The sequence below is a fragment of the Lycorma delicatula genome, chromosome 9, assembly GCF_047948215.1.
Source record: "Lycorma delicatula isolate Av1 chromosome 9, ASM4794821v1, whole genome shotgun sequence".
Classification (NCBI taxonomy): Eukaryota; Metazoa; Arthropoda; class Insecta; order Hemiptera; family Fulgoridae; genus Lycorma; species Lycorma delicatula.
The window spans coordinates 18,985,652-19,005,478 of NC_134463.1; the positions used below are offsets into that span (position 1 = coordinate 18,985,652).

The following is a 19,827-nucleotide window of genomic DNA, read 5'->3' on the forward strand; positions in this document are numbered from 1 at the left end:
TACTTTGAATAGATCTTCATATTTTACAATACAATCTCTATACGCTATGTAATACAAAAAATTTCTAACACTATTTTCTAGAGACAGTAAAAATTTATGGCAGTTTTAACAGAAAATTTTCTTTCTTTACAATCAGTTTTCCATGATGTAAATTATTAAAATAATTATGGTATTATTAAATGAAAAGAAAATTTTCTTATTATTACTGAGAAGTGAAACAAAAATTTAAAAAGTCATCTATAGAAAAAGAGCAGGAAATGATTAATGAAACTAATGATTTACAAAAAAAAATTATTATACATATCTTACACAAGCAATGAAAGAGTATTGAAATTGCACTATCAGAAAAACAGGCAAAAACAAATTTTTTATGTGTAATATTTGATAATTCCTACAAATTTTCTCACAATATAAATAACAATTATAATATGAGGGACGTTCAATAATTAATGAAACGAATTGATGTAGAGAAAAAATGGTTCATTCAATGACAATGGAACTTTTTGAGGGTCAAGTTAGCAACCTTGGGAGCATATTTAATCAGCTGTTCGATCATAATTAATCTAAACATATTTTTTTGTTGATTTCGGAATGTCAGCTCCGCTTGAGACATGCATGCCAGAAGAGTAACATTCAATGATAAAATTTTTGCTACCATAAGGTGTGAAACTGGCAGAAATTTACTTAAGAATGTTGAAACAGTATGGTGAAAAGATATGATCTTTTCACCATACGAAGAAGTCTTCTTTGCTCTGAAAGATCAGTTGAAGTTTGGACTACTACGCTGCAAAATCGCATAAATGATCTTATTCACCGCCAGTCAAAATTTCCCAAATTGATAGTTTGTGTAATATTAGTGTTGGAACCGCACATTCAGTCATTTTTGATGCGCTGAATTATCATAAAACGTATTTGAGACTGGTTCCAAGACAATTGATTGAAGCCTATAAAACACACCCAGATTCACATTTGTTCTAAAATCCAAGAATTGTTTGAAGAGAAGATAATGTAAGAAACTTTCTATGTAAGAAACATGGATACATGATTTCGAGCCTGAATCCAGTCTTGAGTGAAAACATCCAGATTCATCCATAAAAAAAAATTAAAAACTCACATGTTAGCTGGTAAAGTGACGAAGATGATCATCTGGGACTCACAAGGCCCAATTTTTAGTGACTATTTAGAAGAACAATGTACTGTGAACAGTGAATACTATCTTAACATACTCCAACAGAACAAGAGACCCTCTATGAGGCGAAAATATCAGGGCACTCTCTCAAAACATGTGATTCTTTTGCATAACAATTTGTGCCCCCACATCACTCAAAGAACAGGAGAAATGCTCAGGAAATTGGGCTAGAAGGTGTTATCACATCCTCTTTACAGCCCAGACCTTGCCCTGTCTGATTTTCATTTGTTCGGCCTGCTCAAAGACTTTTTATGTGGCAAGAGGTTTGATGACAATGAAGCAGTCAAAAAGCGGTATACAAATTGGTTGATATGCTGCCTGTCTGGGTTCAGCTCCATATGTTAATTATTTTCTTCTTTTTTCACTATATATCTAGTACAGGTGATGTTAATATACATATTTCATTAACATTATTGTATTGTTCACTCACACATTCATAACAAAGGGTATTCATCTCATTTCATTTATACGACACAACAATGTAAAACATAATATAATTAAATATCATAAAAAGTAAACAAAGAAATATAAAGTAATCTTCATAAAGTGAATCAGTGCATTTTTTATTTCACGTAAAGTTATCCTATGGATTACAGTTGTGGACACTATTAGACTCAATTGCGTGAACACAAATGATTCAAACAGCAAGGTAAAAACTTCTATGCTATGGGAATCAGGAAGCTCAAAGAATGATGTAACAAGTGTCTGTTGCTGCAGATTATATTGAAAAGTAATGAAGTTTCATTATCATTGAATTAATTGTTTTTTCTCTATATCAATTTGTCTTGTTAATTATTGAACATCCTTTGTACAAAAGGAAAAGTTTTAATTCCACATAACTTCCTGTTAAATCTTTTTTCCTCAAATTGCTCATAATTTCAACTCTTCAAACAAAATCTTTTTCTTCTGATACACTGTAGTCATGTGATTGTTAATATTATAGCAGCAAACAATTTTTGAGATGTAATGGTAATAATTTCATATGATGATTCATTTACTGCTAACAATGAACAGTAGTGACAATGGAATCTAAATCATCTTCTCCATTGTGCCAATAAGAATTCAAAATACTGTGTTGATTTTAAAAATTAAAAAGTTGAAAGAACTAAAAATAAAATAGAAACTACCGAAGTTCTAAGTAGGATTGAAATGACTGAAATCAAATTTACAGATAAGACCATAATTAGAAAGAAAAGAACATTTTTTAAACATTTCTAGTTAATCAATAATATTGATAAGAATCTCAAAGTCATCAAGTACAATGTTACAACACTAGATAAGTTAAAATTTATCATACAAACTATATGATGGCTGTAGGAATAAAATTTAAATGTCCCAAACAACTATTGCTTATGAACTGAAAAACTGTAGATCGTTAGGAAAAATATGCTATATTTAGTTACATGGCAGAATTATTTTAAGTAGTTAAAAAGATAATGTTGACACTAACGTGATAATTCTGAATTATATGCTTTTCTTATTTTTAATGTGATTTCACATCGTATTGGGAAATATTCACAAGAACTACAGAATTTTTCTGTACCTTGTTAAAAATATCCTAGTATCTTAAAAAGTCTGTATCTGGTGCTAACATCTCACAACAGAATCATTGAACGCCACATGTTTTTGGACTAAACACTGTAAACAACGAATAATCTATATAATAATAGTGAAACATTAACTGCATTTTGATCTACAAGATTACGTCAATATTGGCTGATACATCAAGCATTTAACAATTCAGATTTAGATGATACATATACAGTAATTCTAAAAACCATTGCTGAACTAAAGGTACATTCACAGGTGATATTTTATTTATTGAAGAATTTTGCTAAACTTGATTTAAGAAAAAAATAATGATTATACATATTTTAAATTCTACACTTGTTTCCATTCTTTAAATTGTCTGAAAATTAACAACTGTACGGGGAAACATTTTGGAAAACTGAATTAATGTAAATTATTAAACACCGACAAATTTAACACTTTAGAAAATTTATATATTATTTTTTGACTACAAAATCTTGCGATTTTAATTCCCCTCGTTTTTTAACAACTATCCCCTAAATAATACATTTACAATAACAAATAATAAAAAATATCTTATATCAACACATGTGAAGTATATAAAATTCATTTACTCTACCTTCTAGAAGGTGGTGAGACAACTTTTACATTCAACAGACCGTCGAGTAGGGCATATAACATAATCTCTGTCTAGGACAGACATATACGTTGTTTAAAAATGATAAATGATTCAAAATGTTACAAAATCAAATTTCCTTTTACCTGAATAAAAACTGAAAAAAGAAAAACTGTTTATAAATAATTTCAAGCTATTCTTGACTGATAAATTATACAATAAAGTAATAAACTTAATAAATTACTCTACCATATATTCTCTACTAACAAATAAGAGGTGAAATATTAATATACTAATGTATAAATTATATTTACCAATGATCAAATGGATTACATTTCAGTTAATGGCATTAACAATAACTGATGCAACACACCAAACCTACGCTCACAAATATTTTTTGTATTCTTTTAACAAGGAATCATCAGTACTATTAAAAATCTTTTTAAATTAAACAGCGCTGGATAAAAGCTTAGTGTAATTACACAAAATATACAGAATAATGAAATTAAACAAAAAAATATTTTTATTGTTAATTTTTTTTGCATTACAAAAGTAGCTTGAAATAATTAAACTAAAGATACTAATACAGGGTATACAAAAAAAATTCCATTAATGTTTTGCTTTACATTTTCTTAAATATCCAAAATATAATTAACTACTTTTGTAAAATTTTATAGACAAATTTCAGAACATTAATGAGAAAACTGCAAAGGAGACAATTTTTTTTTTCTTTTTGAAGCTGGTACTATTTTTATAAAAAAATTACTTTCTTTAAAAAAAAATTGCTATTTATAAGTTACTAAAAGCTATTAATTGTTGAAATTTATTGTAGCTTTTCTTTAGAAACAAGAGCTGCTAACGTTATTACATTATCACTGGAAAAAGTTGTAATATATAAAGAATCAACCTTTTTATGTGATCAAAACGCCTTTCAGTTTCCATTCTTTCAGCTTAAAAACACCTCTAAAGGTGTCCATAATTTCATTAAAGATCTTTCTGATGACATACTTACTGGTTTAAAAATAATTATTCTTGAATACAGATCTTTATTTTGAATGAATTAAAATCTCATCCAAAAAGGATTAATAATGCCAAATTTTTTTAGTAATTAGTCAATAATAACTAGATTTTTTAAGATACTAAAACCGCTGTTTTTACACTGGGTCATCATTTTTCTAATTTCAGCTAAACTTTTAAGCTTCTAACAATTCTTACTCTCTTTTACATAGTCTGTAATACAGATTCTTTTCATTTTATCTTTTTTGTAGCATTTACTGATCCTTCGACTATTGTTTTTATCAACACTTCTCACAAACATTTCAGTCAGTTGACGTTTTGATTCTGAATTTCCTATGTTTGTGTAATTTCCTATGTATAATTCCTATGTATCCAAATTTTAAGTGTTATTAAACCTTTTTTTTGTCCTTTTCTTTAATGTCCTTATTTCATTTTAACATACACTACTATCACTGGGGACAGACAAATTAATTTAAATAAATCTCAGAATGTCAATGAAAATAACAACCATTTTAAAAACAAAAAGTATAAATAAAACTTAAAAACAACAAAAATATAAACAATATACACTAAAATATCTGTAATCATCTATCCGCATTTACTATAGTGTCGATTATTAAAGATCTCGATAGTTCAAAATTGTTTACTGTTATTATTATTACCTGATTAATTTTCATTTCCTAAATCAAAACCTAATAATCTGAATTAATCAAAATAGTAATCAAACCTAGCATGATAAAAACAATACATGTGTTGTTTTAAATGTATTTTAAAGTAATACTGTACAAGATACTATCGCGAATCTAATTCCATCTTAATATATAATAACCGATTCTTTTTACAACTGATAAAATGAGTAGCTAATTCTACCTAATTAAATATTGGAAATATTAATAAATGTTTTATTCAGATTAGTAAAAAACTGCATAGATTACATCATTCTTTGGAATACTGAAGTGAATCTTTACATTATTTAAAAGGAACACAATTGGAAAATCGTTAGGGTATATCACAAGGAATGTTAATTGAAAGGAAGTATTTTTAAGTACAATTATTAAGAATTAATTATTCTTAATTAAGTACAAAAAGCGTACATTAAAGGATAAAACTATAAACATATAAGACAAAAATTATAAAGGTGTTTATAGTGTTTGAGTAAGTTGATAAACTCTCCTCTTAATAAGTAAGATTTCACAACATTGCTGGAAATAGCAACCTGAAGGAAAAGGATGTATCTGCCAGCTATTTAATATTTTAGATTATAAGAAATGCTTATAACTAACTTCTTATAAGAAATGCCCAAACCTAAACCAGGATGCCAGAAGCCACAATAGATGAATAAATTTGTTGTCTAGGTAAAAAAAAAAGCAAAAAACATTCATTTATGGTTTTATTCTTTTTGCAGTTATCACTGAATATTATGTCTGCAGGAATATGCCCAATATGTTAAATAACATGAATTTTTTTTTTAAATTCAATAATGGTGATTTCACATACAACTATTTCTGGTAAAGTTTTTCAAGGGATGTTAACCTATGGTCCACTATTTTATTCAGTCAGTTTGTTTACATTTTATTGATTAATGTTTATTAGTAGATTAACTAGTACATACAAGTTATTTTGACTTTTATTTATTAATTTGTTCAGACTTTTATAAATCTGTCTAGATGATATGGGTAACACAGGCAAAAACATATAAATATAATTGCGTATATATGTTTTTATAGAAAATGCAAAATAACATATTCAAAACATATGCAATAGAACAATGATCTATAAAATAAGAACAGTAGTAGTTTATTGTATTAATAATTTCTAATAGTGATATTGATGTTTTTGTAAACAACTTTATGAGTTTTGTATTTGTAATAATTAGTAATTATAAAACAAGCCAACGGTGAAAAAACGTTTTGAATGAATTTATCTTATTCTTGTGGTTTTTAGTATGCTGAATATGAATGATAAAAAAATTGTATCATCCACATTTCTTCATGTTTCAGTTTAAATATATAAAGAAATTTTTGAATATTTAAATATTTGAAATAAATAAATAATTGAAAATTAAAGAAATAATGAAATGAAACAAACAGCAGTTTTGCTACAATCTAACCTCACCTTTCTACCTTTTTTTAGTACAATTGTTAAGTACAATGACTAGTGCTATTGTAAAAACTTTCCTGACAGTTTTTATTATATTTGTAGTAAGTTTGTGATTAAAAAACATCAAAAGAACATTACGGAGTTCATTAAAAAAATGTACTTCGATACTCTGAACTAAACTTGATAATCAGGATAAGTTGTGGGCACCACATCAAGTATGCTGTGTAAGATAAATTGTGGGTGCCACATAAGGTATGCTATGTATGTGTTGATAATCTTTGAAAATGATCAAAAAAAGAGAAACAAGCCTTTAAATCCGCTGTTCTAATGATATGGAGAAAGACAAGAAACCACTCTAATGATTGTTAATTTTGTAACATTGATGTTACTGGTTATAACTCAAAAATAAAAAAGTAATAAAATACGCTATCCTTCTGCCTTCCATTTGGTCAATAGGACATATGGTCCAGATCTTCCTGTCTCTAAACCACCAGAGGTTTTTGATGATGTTATTCTGGATATGTCGAGTGATGCAGATGAACAATCTGATGATGAGTTTCAATGTACTACAGAAAACTTAGGACCTAAATTTATTACAACTGAACTAAATGATTTGGTTAGGGGCTTAACAAAGAAGAAAGCTGAACTGTTTAGCTCCAGACTCAAAGAAAAGAAACATTGGCAGCAGGAACAAACATTTATGACATAAAGGAGAAGAGAGCAGAAATAATTTTTCATACAAGAAGGTGATTTAGTACACTGTTAGGATATTGTGGTTTGATGAATGAATTCGGAATTGAATATAAAAATGAGGAATGGAGGGAGACTGGTTATATATTTCTTTATAACTAGTTTAAAGACTATACTATTACACAATGGTAACACATATATAATTACCTGTTGCTCTTTCTGTGCATATGAAGGAAAGCTATGAAAACCTTAATACAGTTATAAACTATTCCACTCATGGTTGGATGATATATGGCAATTTGAAAAAGTGCATGCCTCTTGGCCAGCAAAGTGGCTTTATCAAATTCCCATTTTCTTATGTGAATGGGACAGTAGGGCACGGGATCAACATTGGTCCAGAAAAAACTGGCCTGCAAAAAAATCATTAAAATCTGGCGAGAACATTCTGTGCAAGAACCTTGTGGATTCAGAAAACACTATACTGCCACCTCTACACATAAAATTAAGCCTATGAAATAGTTTGTGAAAACCTTACCCAAAGCTGGAAACTATTTTAACTATCCTAGGAAAGGTTTCCTCGTCTATCAGAAGCAAAACTGAAAGGTGTGTTTATTGGACTGGCATTCAAAAAGCGATGTTTGATTCCAACTTTGAATAAAAAATGACTTAAAATGAGATTTCTATTGTAGCCAACATGCTGGAAAAGTTAAAAAATGTTAGATGTTTGATGAGCCTGAAGACTCACTTCTTGAATTTGGGTGATATCAGTGAGAAGCAAGATGAATGTTCATCACGATATCAATGTGATGGAAAGACTGCATCAGGACACTGGAATACCAATGTGATGGGAGACTACTGTTGGTCACTTCACTAAGAAGTTCAGCAAGCAATTCTAGGAGAAAAAGCTTTAAGAGCTTTTTCACACTAAGCTTTTCTCACTAAGATCAGAAGCTTTAAGGAGAAGAGGGAAAGGAAATTAGGCCAATCGACTCAAAAAGCCTATATAATAAAGAGGTATTTTCATGTTTATACTTAAATAAAAGTTATATTCATATTGTAACATTAATTTATTTTTCATTCCTATTGTATGTTCTGTTAATTTTTTGGTTTATAACAGTCACATTGTGATGAAACTTTGGGTGAAACTGAGGTCAGATATGGATTTAGCACCAAAAAACCCATAAGAATCGGCTGTCAATGTTAAAAAGTTTTTGTTGGTCTGTGTAATTAATAAATGTTTAATGAGGTTTGTATTACTTAAAAAAAATTCATCATTGACAAATATTAATGTATAAAGCTGATTTTTTTGAACAGGAATGAAAACTGATGATACAGGCAAATAGTATGGCACTATATCACAATCCCAACAAAGATCTTGCTACTTAGTAGGAAACTGGACTAGTTTTAATTTTTTGATATAGTATGTAGAAAATGGCAAAACTTTGCTACATCAGTAACTAAATCGGCATAATAAAACAATGTATAAATTCATACCAGGAATAAAAATATTGTAAATATTTATATAAAAAAGAGGTTTACAAATTAACAAGAGATTACAGTTACAATAACACAGAAACTATAATACAATATACAATTTTTAACAAAAAAACAAAAATTATAATATTTTTAATTTAAAACAAAAATTATTAACAAACATATAATACTACAAATAAATTTACTAAGATAAAATTAAAAAAAAAAAAAAAAAATTACTAAAGTTTCAATAGTGGTGACAATTTAAAATGGAGTGTAAACCACAAATTAAATAATAACATTGCATCTCATATTTAAACAATGAATATCAACCAGTAATTTAAAAACAAAAAATCATTAAAACAAGATTATAACAAAGTAATAAGATAAGGGCAAGGATTGCATAATTGAAAATATTATTAACATGATATAATTGTCATTATTTTAAAAAGAATTAAACAGCACTATTAGATCACAGCAAAATGTCTAGGAACTAATCTAAATTATGAATTATCTATAATACATCATATTATTTTCATTAATACTAATTATAATTTAATATTGAAAGGCAAAGATAGAGAACTTTTAAGTCTCTTTTTTAAAGTTGTTACATTTTTATCATTATAACAACTGTATTATAAAATTAATTAAATTAATATACTAATATACCTCAATGTAACTGATTTTTACTGTATAGAACATACTGTCGATGCACCATCACGTTGGTCCATAGCAGCTGCACGCCTTCTTATTGCTTCCAAATATACTTCTCTATTAAATAAACCAGCTGCAAGTGGAATTCTAAATAAAACAAAAAATAATAAGTTAATAAACAATGTAAAAATAAAAACTTCTTTTAAGTTATCGTAAACAATGCTATTTTCTTCTATAAATTTACTCTTTACTCAGAAAAATGATCCATTAAGGCACTAGAATACATTATAGTAACTTATAGTTTAAAAATATGAATTACTTTTATGTAATACTATTTAAGATATTTAGTTATTTGGTTATTTACATTTAGTTGCCAATATAAAAAAGTAATCTTGTGTGTGTTGGCAATCACATGTTACAATTTAATTCATATTTAGAAGACCATGTCATCAGTTTTAAGAAAAATTTTCTCTACTTCTTGAAATAGTTGAGTATAAAATAATTCTTTTAATAATCCTAATTAACAATTTCCCTTTGTATTTATCTATCTAGTATTTATTATCTAAAAGTAGTAGTATATGGTGACAAAAAATATAACTTGCTTTTGCACAGAGATGTTAAAGAATAACAAAGAATACTGCAATGTTCCTTGTTATATTACAATGGAAAGTTCTCCTGCAATGAGCTGATAAAGTTACTAGTACTTTATTTAGATTTGACTATAATGAAAGTTTCATACACAAAATTTATATAATAAATTATCAAGAGTTGCTTTTGTTCTCAGGAGTTTAGTTAGGGATATAGCATTTAGACTGGGTCCTTGGCAAGACAGTAAATAACCCTGATGAGTAATTGTCGTTTTTAACCCAATCTCTTTTCTTAATCCTTGAGATCTCCTTCCTTATTATTAGCTATGTGAGTACCATTCAGGTCTTACTAGGTCGCTCCATGCTGAAGATGATAATAAATGCCAATGCTTCCTTGGTGAGGCTACCTGTGGATTCTTTTTCTAATCCCATGGCTATGCAAGTTTAACAGTTGAAGTGCTTACTTGGTTTATCCATTTAGGATTAGAATTTATTCACTGAATGAATTGGGTTTATCCAATTAGAAAGCTTGTCTAAATTCTCACCATCTCTATCAATATCAATTATTGGTAGAGACTGATACTGTATTAGCCAATATAGGCATAGTATGTAGTGCAACAATTTACAATGTAAATATTATTGAGTACTATTATTAGCAATTTTATAACTTTGTTATTATTCAATAAAATTGACTGAAAATTAGGAAATAATACATAACACTCCTCAAAGTATTCAGCAACCTAATTTTTATAAAACTATAAATATTCTTGAATTTAGAGATATATTCTTGAAATCATTTACAAATTCATATTGTGGATATTGAGTTAAAATCGATACTGCAAGATAATTATAAGTGCTTTAAAATGTTTTATTATTAGCAAAATTTCTCTCAAATAATGTAGCAGAGCTTCTTTTTATTTAGCTAAAGATGACATTCCCTGATGATCTAATTGTTCTGTTATGCATTTACTTTCTAGGGGAAAATTATTACATTACTAGTTGGGCAGGGACAAGTATTTTTTTTAAGTGACCTACAAAATATTTAATAACAATTTATAAAAACCACTTAAAACAACCTTTTTTATGTGTTCAAGTACTTTCAGACACCAAATCCATCTTCCGGAACTCAAAAAACTTTTATATTATTCTTAAAACAAAAAAACTAAAACTCATTCATCGTATGTAAAACATACAACAGTGGTCGTCATGTTTTAAAAAATTATGTTGACTTAGCGTCCGGTCACAATAAAAGCTTCCATCCTTTTATTGTGACTGGACGCTAAGTCGACATAATTTTTTAAAACATAACCTTCACTGTTATACATTTTAAAATTTTACATAATGACTTACATACAATGAATCGGTTTTAGTTTTTTTATTTTAAGAATAATATAAAAGTTTTTTGAGTTCCTGAACATGGATTTGGTATCCGAAAGTAGTTGAACACATAAAAAAAAGTTGTTGGCAAGTGGTTTTTATAAATTATTATTACTGCATAATCATACCAATGAGCCATGTTCGATAAAATTATTACAAAATATTTAAATAGATTTTATTAAATCAATCAAAACCTTAAACAGGCTAAAACTGAATATATATATTTTAGTAAGAGATACTTTTTTTTGTTAATCAAAATATAATTATATGAACTTATTACCAATATTATTATTATTATTATTATTATTATTATTATTATTACAAACTACATGCAAATAAACAAACATTTTAATTTTAATGAAGTAAATTATAATAAATAAACAATAAATACTGACGTATCAATGCCTGGTCGGACAGAACATTTGTAAAGACCCCAAACTGGTTTATGGTCAGAAGTGCATACAGAAGGTACTGAAGTATACGCTAAACATTCTAAAGCACCATTATCTCCGTTATTTCGTCTACATTTAAAAAGTATCCTATCTGTATAAGATGGTGTACGTTGTTTGTGTGAAGAATCAAATGTCTGTGTACCAGGATCATATTTGTATGTTGGAGCAAATGTTAACGGCCCTTCTTCAAAACCACGAAATACTGAACCTAAAAAAATGTAAAACCCATGTAAAAATTAAAAACATTTAAGATTTAATATTTTTATTATATATACTATCATACAAAATATTTTTAATATAGTTCATAACTGTTGCTCTATTATAATTTCACATAGAACTTTTCTTGAAAATTATAGAAAAACATATATTCTCACAACTTTCTTTCTTTGTAAATTACACCACATTTTTATTACTGACAGAGCTGCCTGCCAACTAAGTTTTCTCAATCAACATTAAACTAACCTTTTTTTTCCCAATCTGGATTTTATTAACTGGATTTTCAGAATAAACTTCTCTAAACTGATGATGAATGTCTACTGTTTTCACAATTTTTACATCTAAAAGGTTTATAAAGATCAACATCTCATTTCAGTCAGTAAGTTTTCAATTGTCTGAAATATTTTAAATGTTCCAAAAAAAAACCACACAGAGAAACTTTTTTTTCCATAATGTTGCCTGTACAATGAAGGAGCTTATTTTGCAAAGGTAACTTAATTGCATTAGGCGTTACTTTTGGAAACAAGTAGTTTAGAAAAAATTAAATAAATTTTTATATTTAAGTAATTTTGTACTGATTCAATTTCATAATAAAATACAACCAAGCTATTATAAATTCTTTTAATCCAAAATTTGAACACAAAATACAATGCAAGTCATAATTTTGTAGTAAGTGTTCTTCTGCAAATAGTTCATAGTTGAAAGAAATTGAATCAAAAAATAATTTCTTAAATTAAAAACAAATTCACAAATAATACTTAAAAATTATCTTGATTTAAAAAAATATCAAATTACCGTATTTAATCGAGTACCGTGCGCAATTTTTTTCTTGGAATTGGAGAGAAAAAATAAGGGTGCGGGACTTACTTGAAACATAGCCTTTAGCCAGGATAATTTATGTAAAGTAAATGTTTTCTTAGAAGTTCCTAAATTCAATCACATAAATATAGTTACATTAGGCTTTTGTTTATCAATACCAGATGCCGCTTATACAGAATACATCCTTAATTATTAACATCCTGTTCATATTATTGATAGGAACGAAGTTACAGTATTTTTATAAAACCGATTCATTCTGTATAGGCTGCATCCGGTTCTAATGACACTACAGTTACAGTATCAGTTACCCATCGTCGTCTTGTCTATTCGCCATGCTCATTGTACTGTTTGTATATGTGGACGGTTATGTGCATTTTATCTGTTTACTTTATCTTGTAAAGTTTAATACAGTGATTTATTCTAATTACGGGATTAAAATGAGTACAAAAGGACAGCGTCTACGATCCTTTACAGTAAATGAAAAACTGCGCGTTATAGAAGAGGCTGAAAAAATTGGAAATCGGGCGGCAGGAAGAAAATTTGAAGTAGATGAAAGCTGCATTCGAGACTGGCATAAGAAGAAACAACTTTTGGTGAAAGGCACTGGTAATAAAAGGGCTTTTCGTAGCTTAAATCCAAAATACATAGACGTAGAAAAAAAATTGTATGACTTTGTTATGGAAAAAAGGAAATGTGGCGATGGTGTCACAACAGAAATGTGTCAATCATATTCTAATGAAATCGCTAAATCATTGAATAAAGTTGATTTTAAAGCAAGCCATGGATGGATAACACGATTTTTTGCAAATTTTTTAAAATGATTTGTCAATAAGACGAAAGACGACCATTTCTCAACGACTTCCATACACTTAAGAACAAAAAATATAAAATTTTCACAAATGCATAATAAATCTTAGAAAAGATAAAGGCTATTTGCCTTCTCAAATAGGAAACGCTGATCAAATCCCATTTGACAAAACCGTTAACAAAAAATGCGAAAAAAGTGTTACGATTCAAACTGGTGGTAATGAAAAACAAAGGTGTAGTGTTATGCTTTGCATTACTAGATGGATCAAAATTACCTCCGTACATTGTTTTTAAAAGAAAAACTCTTCCTACCGAACAGGTAAATGGAGTTATTATCAGAGCACAAGAATCAGGTTGGATGGACGAAACTGTAATTTTAGATAGGATCAGGTGTGTATGGCAAAAGTGATCAGGAGATTTACTTAATAAAAAATGTACCAGTATGCTAGTAATGGATAGTTATTGGGGGCATACGACTGATAAAGTGAAAGACATTTTAAAAAAGGGTATGAGAGACAAAGTAATAATTCCAGGCAGATTGACATCTCTATTGCAACCACTAGATGTCTGCATTAATAAACCGTTCAAATCTGCATTAAAACAACTGTACAGTAAATGGATGGCTGATGAAAATTTCTTTCTCATGCCTACAGGAAGAATCAAACGCCCAGATTTTAACCAGATTAGTGTTTGGATAAACGATGCTTGGGAAAGTATTTCCACGGAATTAGTAAGGAAAAGTTTAAAAAAATGCGGAATATCTAATGAAATTTATGGTAGTGAAGACCTTTGGCAGAGCAACGTGGATAATACAGGTAACTCTTCTACAGACATTGACAGTGATTAATTAAAAATAAAATCCCATATTAAAAAGCGTGTTGAAATGATCCTTTTCAACATAACACTTTCTTTTCGTTTTACTGGCCTTTTTCTTTTTCCTGTTTAGCCTCCGGTAACTACCGTTTAGATAATGCTTCAGAGGATGAATGAGGATGATATGTATGAGTGTAAATGAAGAGTAGTCTTGTACATTCTCAGTTCGACCATTCCTGAGATGTGTGGTTAATTGAAACCCAATCACCAAAGAACACCGATATCCACGATCTAGTATTCAAATCCGTGTAAAAATAACTGGCTTTACTAGGACTTGAACGCTGTAACTCTCGACTTCCAAATCAGCTGATTTGGGAAGACGCGTTAACCACTAGACCAACCCGGTGGATTCGTTTTACTGGCCTACTGATTCTGAACTAAACTAGTACTTACGGTAATTAATTATTAATGTAATATTAATAGTGTAATTTTAATGAACGAATTAAATGCTTTACTTTCTGAATACCGTATTTTCGTATTTACATATTTTTTTATCATGTGTTGCACTTTAAAATATCGATATATACTCAATTTTTTTTTTTTTTTTTAGATTTTCGGTCTGGAAAATCAAGGTGCTTATTCGGGGGCGAGTAGTACTCGAATAAATACAGTAATAATCTGTGTTAAGACTCGGGTTATTTAAATGATTTTTAATTTTTAAATACTATTATAAATATTCACTTTTTTGTTACTCCTGTTTAAATGTTGGAACTTAGATTTTTATTTGATACAGGACTTTTAAATTTCAAGATCTTTGGTTTCAATCAGATTCACTCAGCTCTTTACACTTCAGTCGGCTACTGACGATTCAACATCTCTTCACACTTCACTCGGCTCCACCAAGTAGTCCAACTAAATTACACTTAGAGAAAAAAAAATTGTTACCTGGAATTTTATAAGTGGAAATGGTAAAGGGGCTTACAATAAACATAAAAAAAATAAATGTGAGCGGAGGAATGATTTGGTGGGTTGGAAAACATTTTCCAATACAAAAGTTGTAAATCATGCAAAAATCTACAACTTTTGTAGATGTTACCTTTTAACATAACCTCAAAATTTCTGAGAAAAATCTTTTACTTTTTTTTTTAATTTCTGCAAAAATAATTTAATTTTGATGAAACTTGGTGAAAGTAAACCCTTTTTTGTCTTAAATAAGCACACATAATTTCTATGTCAACTTTGGCCGGAAATCGCACCCCTTTTCAACCCTCTACCACCCCGCTCACGCATTTATATTTTTTTACATTTATTATAAGCCCCTTACAATTTCCACTTATATAAGTCCAGGTAACAATTTTTTCCCCCTCTAAATGAGTTATTTCGATCAGTCTAAAGAGTATATAAGCAAACTCTTCACTACATTAGTGTCCAGTTCAGTACCATTTCTACAATTCACTTCATTTCACTTATAGAAATATTTACAATTACAATGAAACAGTTATAATTAATATTATATTTCAATCACATTCAAACAATTAATGTTATATAAATTATTATTTATATAAATAATATTTCAATCACAATAAAATATTTATAACAAGAAATCAATACTTAAATTATTAAAAGAATCAGCGCCAACTTGCAACATACAATCTGTTACGAAAGTCAGTAATATTAAAAAAAATGATAAAAACAACTTATTAGATTTTTTTTTTATAGAACCAGCCCCTCCACAAGTTTTTAAAATCAACAAAGTTTTACTTGACAGAATAAATAGCTAAACCATAACATTATAATAAAAATAACACTTGCCTTCTGTAATACTGTTAGTTAACTGATCAGCAAGTCCACCTACAGCTGCATTTTGTAAAGGGAATTCATGTTGTGCGATCCAATCCATTACTTCTTCTCTTGGTTGTGTCAGTCTAAAATTTAAATCTCCGCACCAGAATACATAGTCAAAATTCTGAGTCACATCTGTTTTTCACAATAAAATCAATCAAAATTGGAAGTGAAAAAAATTAACTTAATAAATACAAATAAAACAAAATTCTATAGATCTCTTAGTTATGTTACATAGATAACAAGACAAGAAATGTTCTGAAATAATGTTCACCTCTCCATACTCTTTTCAGAAAACCAAATACTAGTTCTGACAATGACTTTAACTAAATTAAAGCTTTTTAGAATACGTTGATTCATAGATGGGATATAGAACAGCAGTCTATATCCCATTACCAATTTTCTTAAATCGATTATTTTTCCTTTTAATTTTTTAGCAGCGAAGTTTCAATACATTACTTCAAAGATTAAATAATAATAAGAAGAGCTATGTAATAAGAATATAAATGTATTACAAAGTAGATGACCTGATATGATAACAGTTTTAAAAAATAACAGACAATGACCATGCCTTGAAAACTTCAGGTGTTTTCAATTCCTTACTTCACAAAGCGAAATTTATTGTTGTACATCAGTTTGCCAAGCCCATCAAAATGCAGGTGATATTCGGGCCTATATGTCACATTTCATCAGTCCATTATAGAGACAGGACTATATATGATGAACATTAGTACTCTCAAAGTAATTCTGACTGGTGCCACTACTACTTCAGTTGCTTTTTGTCTCAGAGCCATAAGAGACTGAAAAAATAGTAACAAATTAATATATCCCCTTTTCAGAAGAAAAAAAATTTATATATACTTTTTCCATTCAGTAGGGGAAGTAAATAATAACAAAATTATTTTCTTCTTTAATTTTAATGTTATTTTTTCTTGACTGATTTGAAGCAGTAAATATAACACTTTAATTGCTTGCTTAAGACTATCTGTTTTGGTCTTTCTTATGTCTGTGATACACGTTAAGCATCTGAAATACAATAGATACTAATCAATGTTACTTTCTCTAAGACTAATGATTCTCCATATTTAACAAACCCTGTGATGATCATATTGAAGGTATTACTAGTACGGCTGGCTGATGAATATTATCTACATTTCAGTGATCTAGGGTTGCTTATGTACAATATAATCAGTACAGTGAATAGGAACTTTTCACTTCTCAGTTTCCTTAGTAAGCTGACATGAGATTTGTTATTCATGACCAGCAACTTGATTCATGTCAGATCATCAACAATTATAATTATGGTATTCAATATACATACTTCAATTTGTTACAATGTACGTATGTGAGAGTGTGTGTGTGTGTGTATATACGTATATATCAAAACTCCCTGTTTGGGAGTAACATGAATTTTCCACAAAAACTATAACACAAGAGTGAAAAAAAACAAGAAAATGATAAATGAGAATTATTTACAGTAATGGTTAAGTTTCTTATGAAAGGTCATTGCTTTTTGTTCGCTAAAAAAATATACATTAACAGGATAACCAGTAATACTGTTTCGTTAATTTTTCTTTATGTAAAAGTTATTTTCACAATTCACCCTTAGCCATCAATCTTTTCATACCTTTTCTACCTATCTACTCATATATAATTTCTAACATCGTCATCTACAATATATCAATATTAATATTTTCTTTTTTTTTTAATACAAATTTGTAAAACTATTTTTATATATAACTGGTATTTTAAGTAGTTCTTAAAATATTCTTATTTTTTTAGGTACAATACTTTTCAAAATATTCCTCAGGATGAAGGTCAGGCTGTAGGTGCACGTATTACAGAAGATAACTGTTTCCTTTCTTTTCTCTTTAACTTTTCTAATACTACAAACAGCAGTCTATAGAATTACTATTGGGATTTAAACATGTAAATTGAGGCTTCCCATTTGGTCTTTCTTCTTTATCTGTAGATGATAGCCACCCTCTTTTCTGACCCTGAGTATTCCGGACAACTCCCATTAGTTTCTTGACAATTGTTTGGCGTAACCACTTTTGTTTTACAAGGTGTTTTCAATCTCTTTTTGTTTATTATTATATTAAACATAATTACTTAAAAGCTATAATATCTAATAACCAAAAGAACAGTTTTTTCCACCACTTCGAGAACACCTAATAAAACTATAAACAGCATTGTACTGATCAACTCCTCCCATAAATTCATTACACATATTGTAACTACTGGTTTTGTAATTTGTTTTGTAACACCACCTTTCATTTTCCTTTCAAAAGTCTGATTACTATTGTCATAATAAGTACTAATCATGGCAACATTATTATTGTCTCTCCAAAATAATATCATAATATTCCTGTCTTCATTAACATGTGCTTTTGATTTTCTTTTTATCAATTTTATTTTGTTAAGATCTTTTGGGAGTCCTTTTCTATTCAACATTATGATTCCTGTTGTGTGAAGTTCAAGATTTAATTGCTCTAACTAACAATATTGCTTGAATAAAATTTGTCAGTGTAAATGTGAAAACCTTCATCATTTGTACTGTCCAGTAATTTACTAACTAAATGTAAAAAAAAATTTGGGATATGAAGGGATTATCTGGCCTGATCAAAGAATCTGTGGTTTGAGAACCATAATAAGGTTTAAAGTCACTTACAACCACCTTATCAGTGGTTGATTCAACTAAAGCATGCACTTTTATAACTCATTTTGTGGGCTTCTTTGGATTATACATCTTAGAGATGAACCATCCTTTGAAGCCAACTGCTGTTGATTCATCAACACTGATTGTTTCACCAGGAACATAATATTCTCTAAATTTTTCATTTAAATTTTCAACATTTTTAATTTTTTGCCTACCCCACAGGTAACACCTGACCTGTAGGGGAAGACACTTGCTTGTGATAATCCTAGTTGCCCACCAACCCCTTCATTTCTAGCCATGATGGGCTTAACCGAAGGTTGTTTTTTAGATCCTCTAAACATGATAACACAACAGTCATCAGTTTGGCCTCTGTCAGGATGCCACTAATGCAAATGCCTCGATAGACATTTACATCAGTGTATTTACATAATCTACTATCGCCTTTGTATGGCCTTTTCCAACCACGACCACCTACCATAAATTAAAACCCTCTACTCTCAAATTAACTGATTCGCAGAAGCGTGATCCTCGCACTTTCCTCCACAACTGAAAGTTTCATCACACAAAAGCTCTTCCTATATCTAACTTCAATTAGATTATGCACTAAGATCATTACTTGATTTAAACATCAAAAATATTAACTTCATATAAACAAAACAAGTGTTGATTGCAACAATGGTAATAGCTTGAATTTGTGAAGTTTGAGATAATTGTGTGTTCTAGAAAATTTAAAAGAACATACTTCTACTAAATACATCTTTGAAGAATAGCCGATAGTCTAACTATTCTTCAGAAAAATAATCTTGAAAATCAGACTTATGATGCATACTCAAGTTTAAAATTACTCTAAGAAAAGCCTTAAATTTAAATAAGTCAACAAGTAACATCTTTCCAAGTTCTCGATAGACTGTTCTGAAAGTGGTGTTATATTAGAAATTTTTGTAGCAGCATACTTGTTAGTTCCTGTGAATATTTCCAGTAGTAAA

General features: G+C 28.8%; 1 protein-coding gene across 1 annotated transcript in view; it reads right to left on the minus strand.

Moving 5' to 3' along the window:
- INPP5E (Inositol-3-phosphate synthase) overlaps nucleotides 1-19,827 on the minus strand; it is a 77,054-nt gene that overhangs the window by 3,379 nt on the left and 53,848 nt on the right. The window contains exons 7-9 of the mRNA XM_075375001.1: nucleotides 16,153-16,317; nucleotides 11,629-11,893; nucleotides 9,285-9,416 (exon numbers count right to left, since the gene is read on the minus strand). Of these exons, the coding sequence (XP_075231116.1) occupies nucleotides 9,302-9,416; nucleotides 11,629-11,893; nucleotides 16,153-16,317 (545 nt within the window). The 3' untranslated portion in view covers nucleotides 9,285-9,301. The remainder of the gene's footprint in view (nucleotides 1-9,284; nucleotides 9,417-11,628; nucleotides 11,894-16,152; nucleotides 16,318-19,827) is intronic.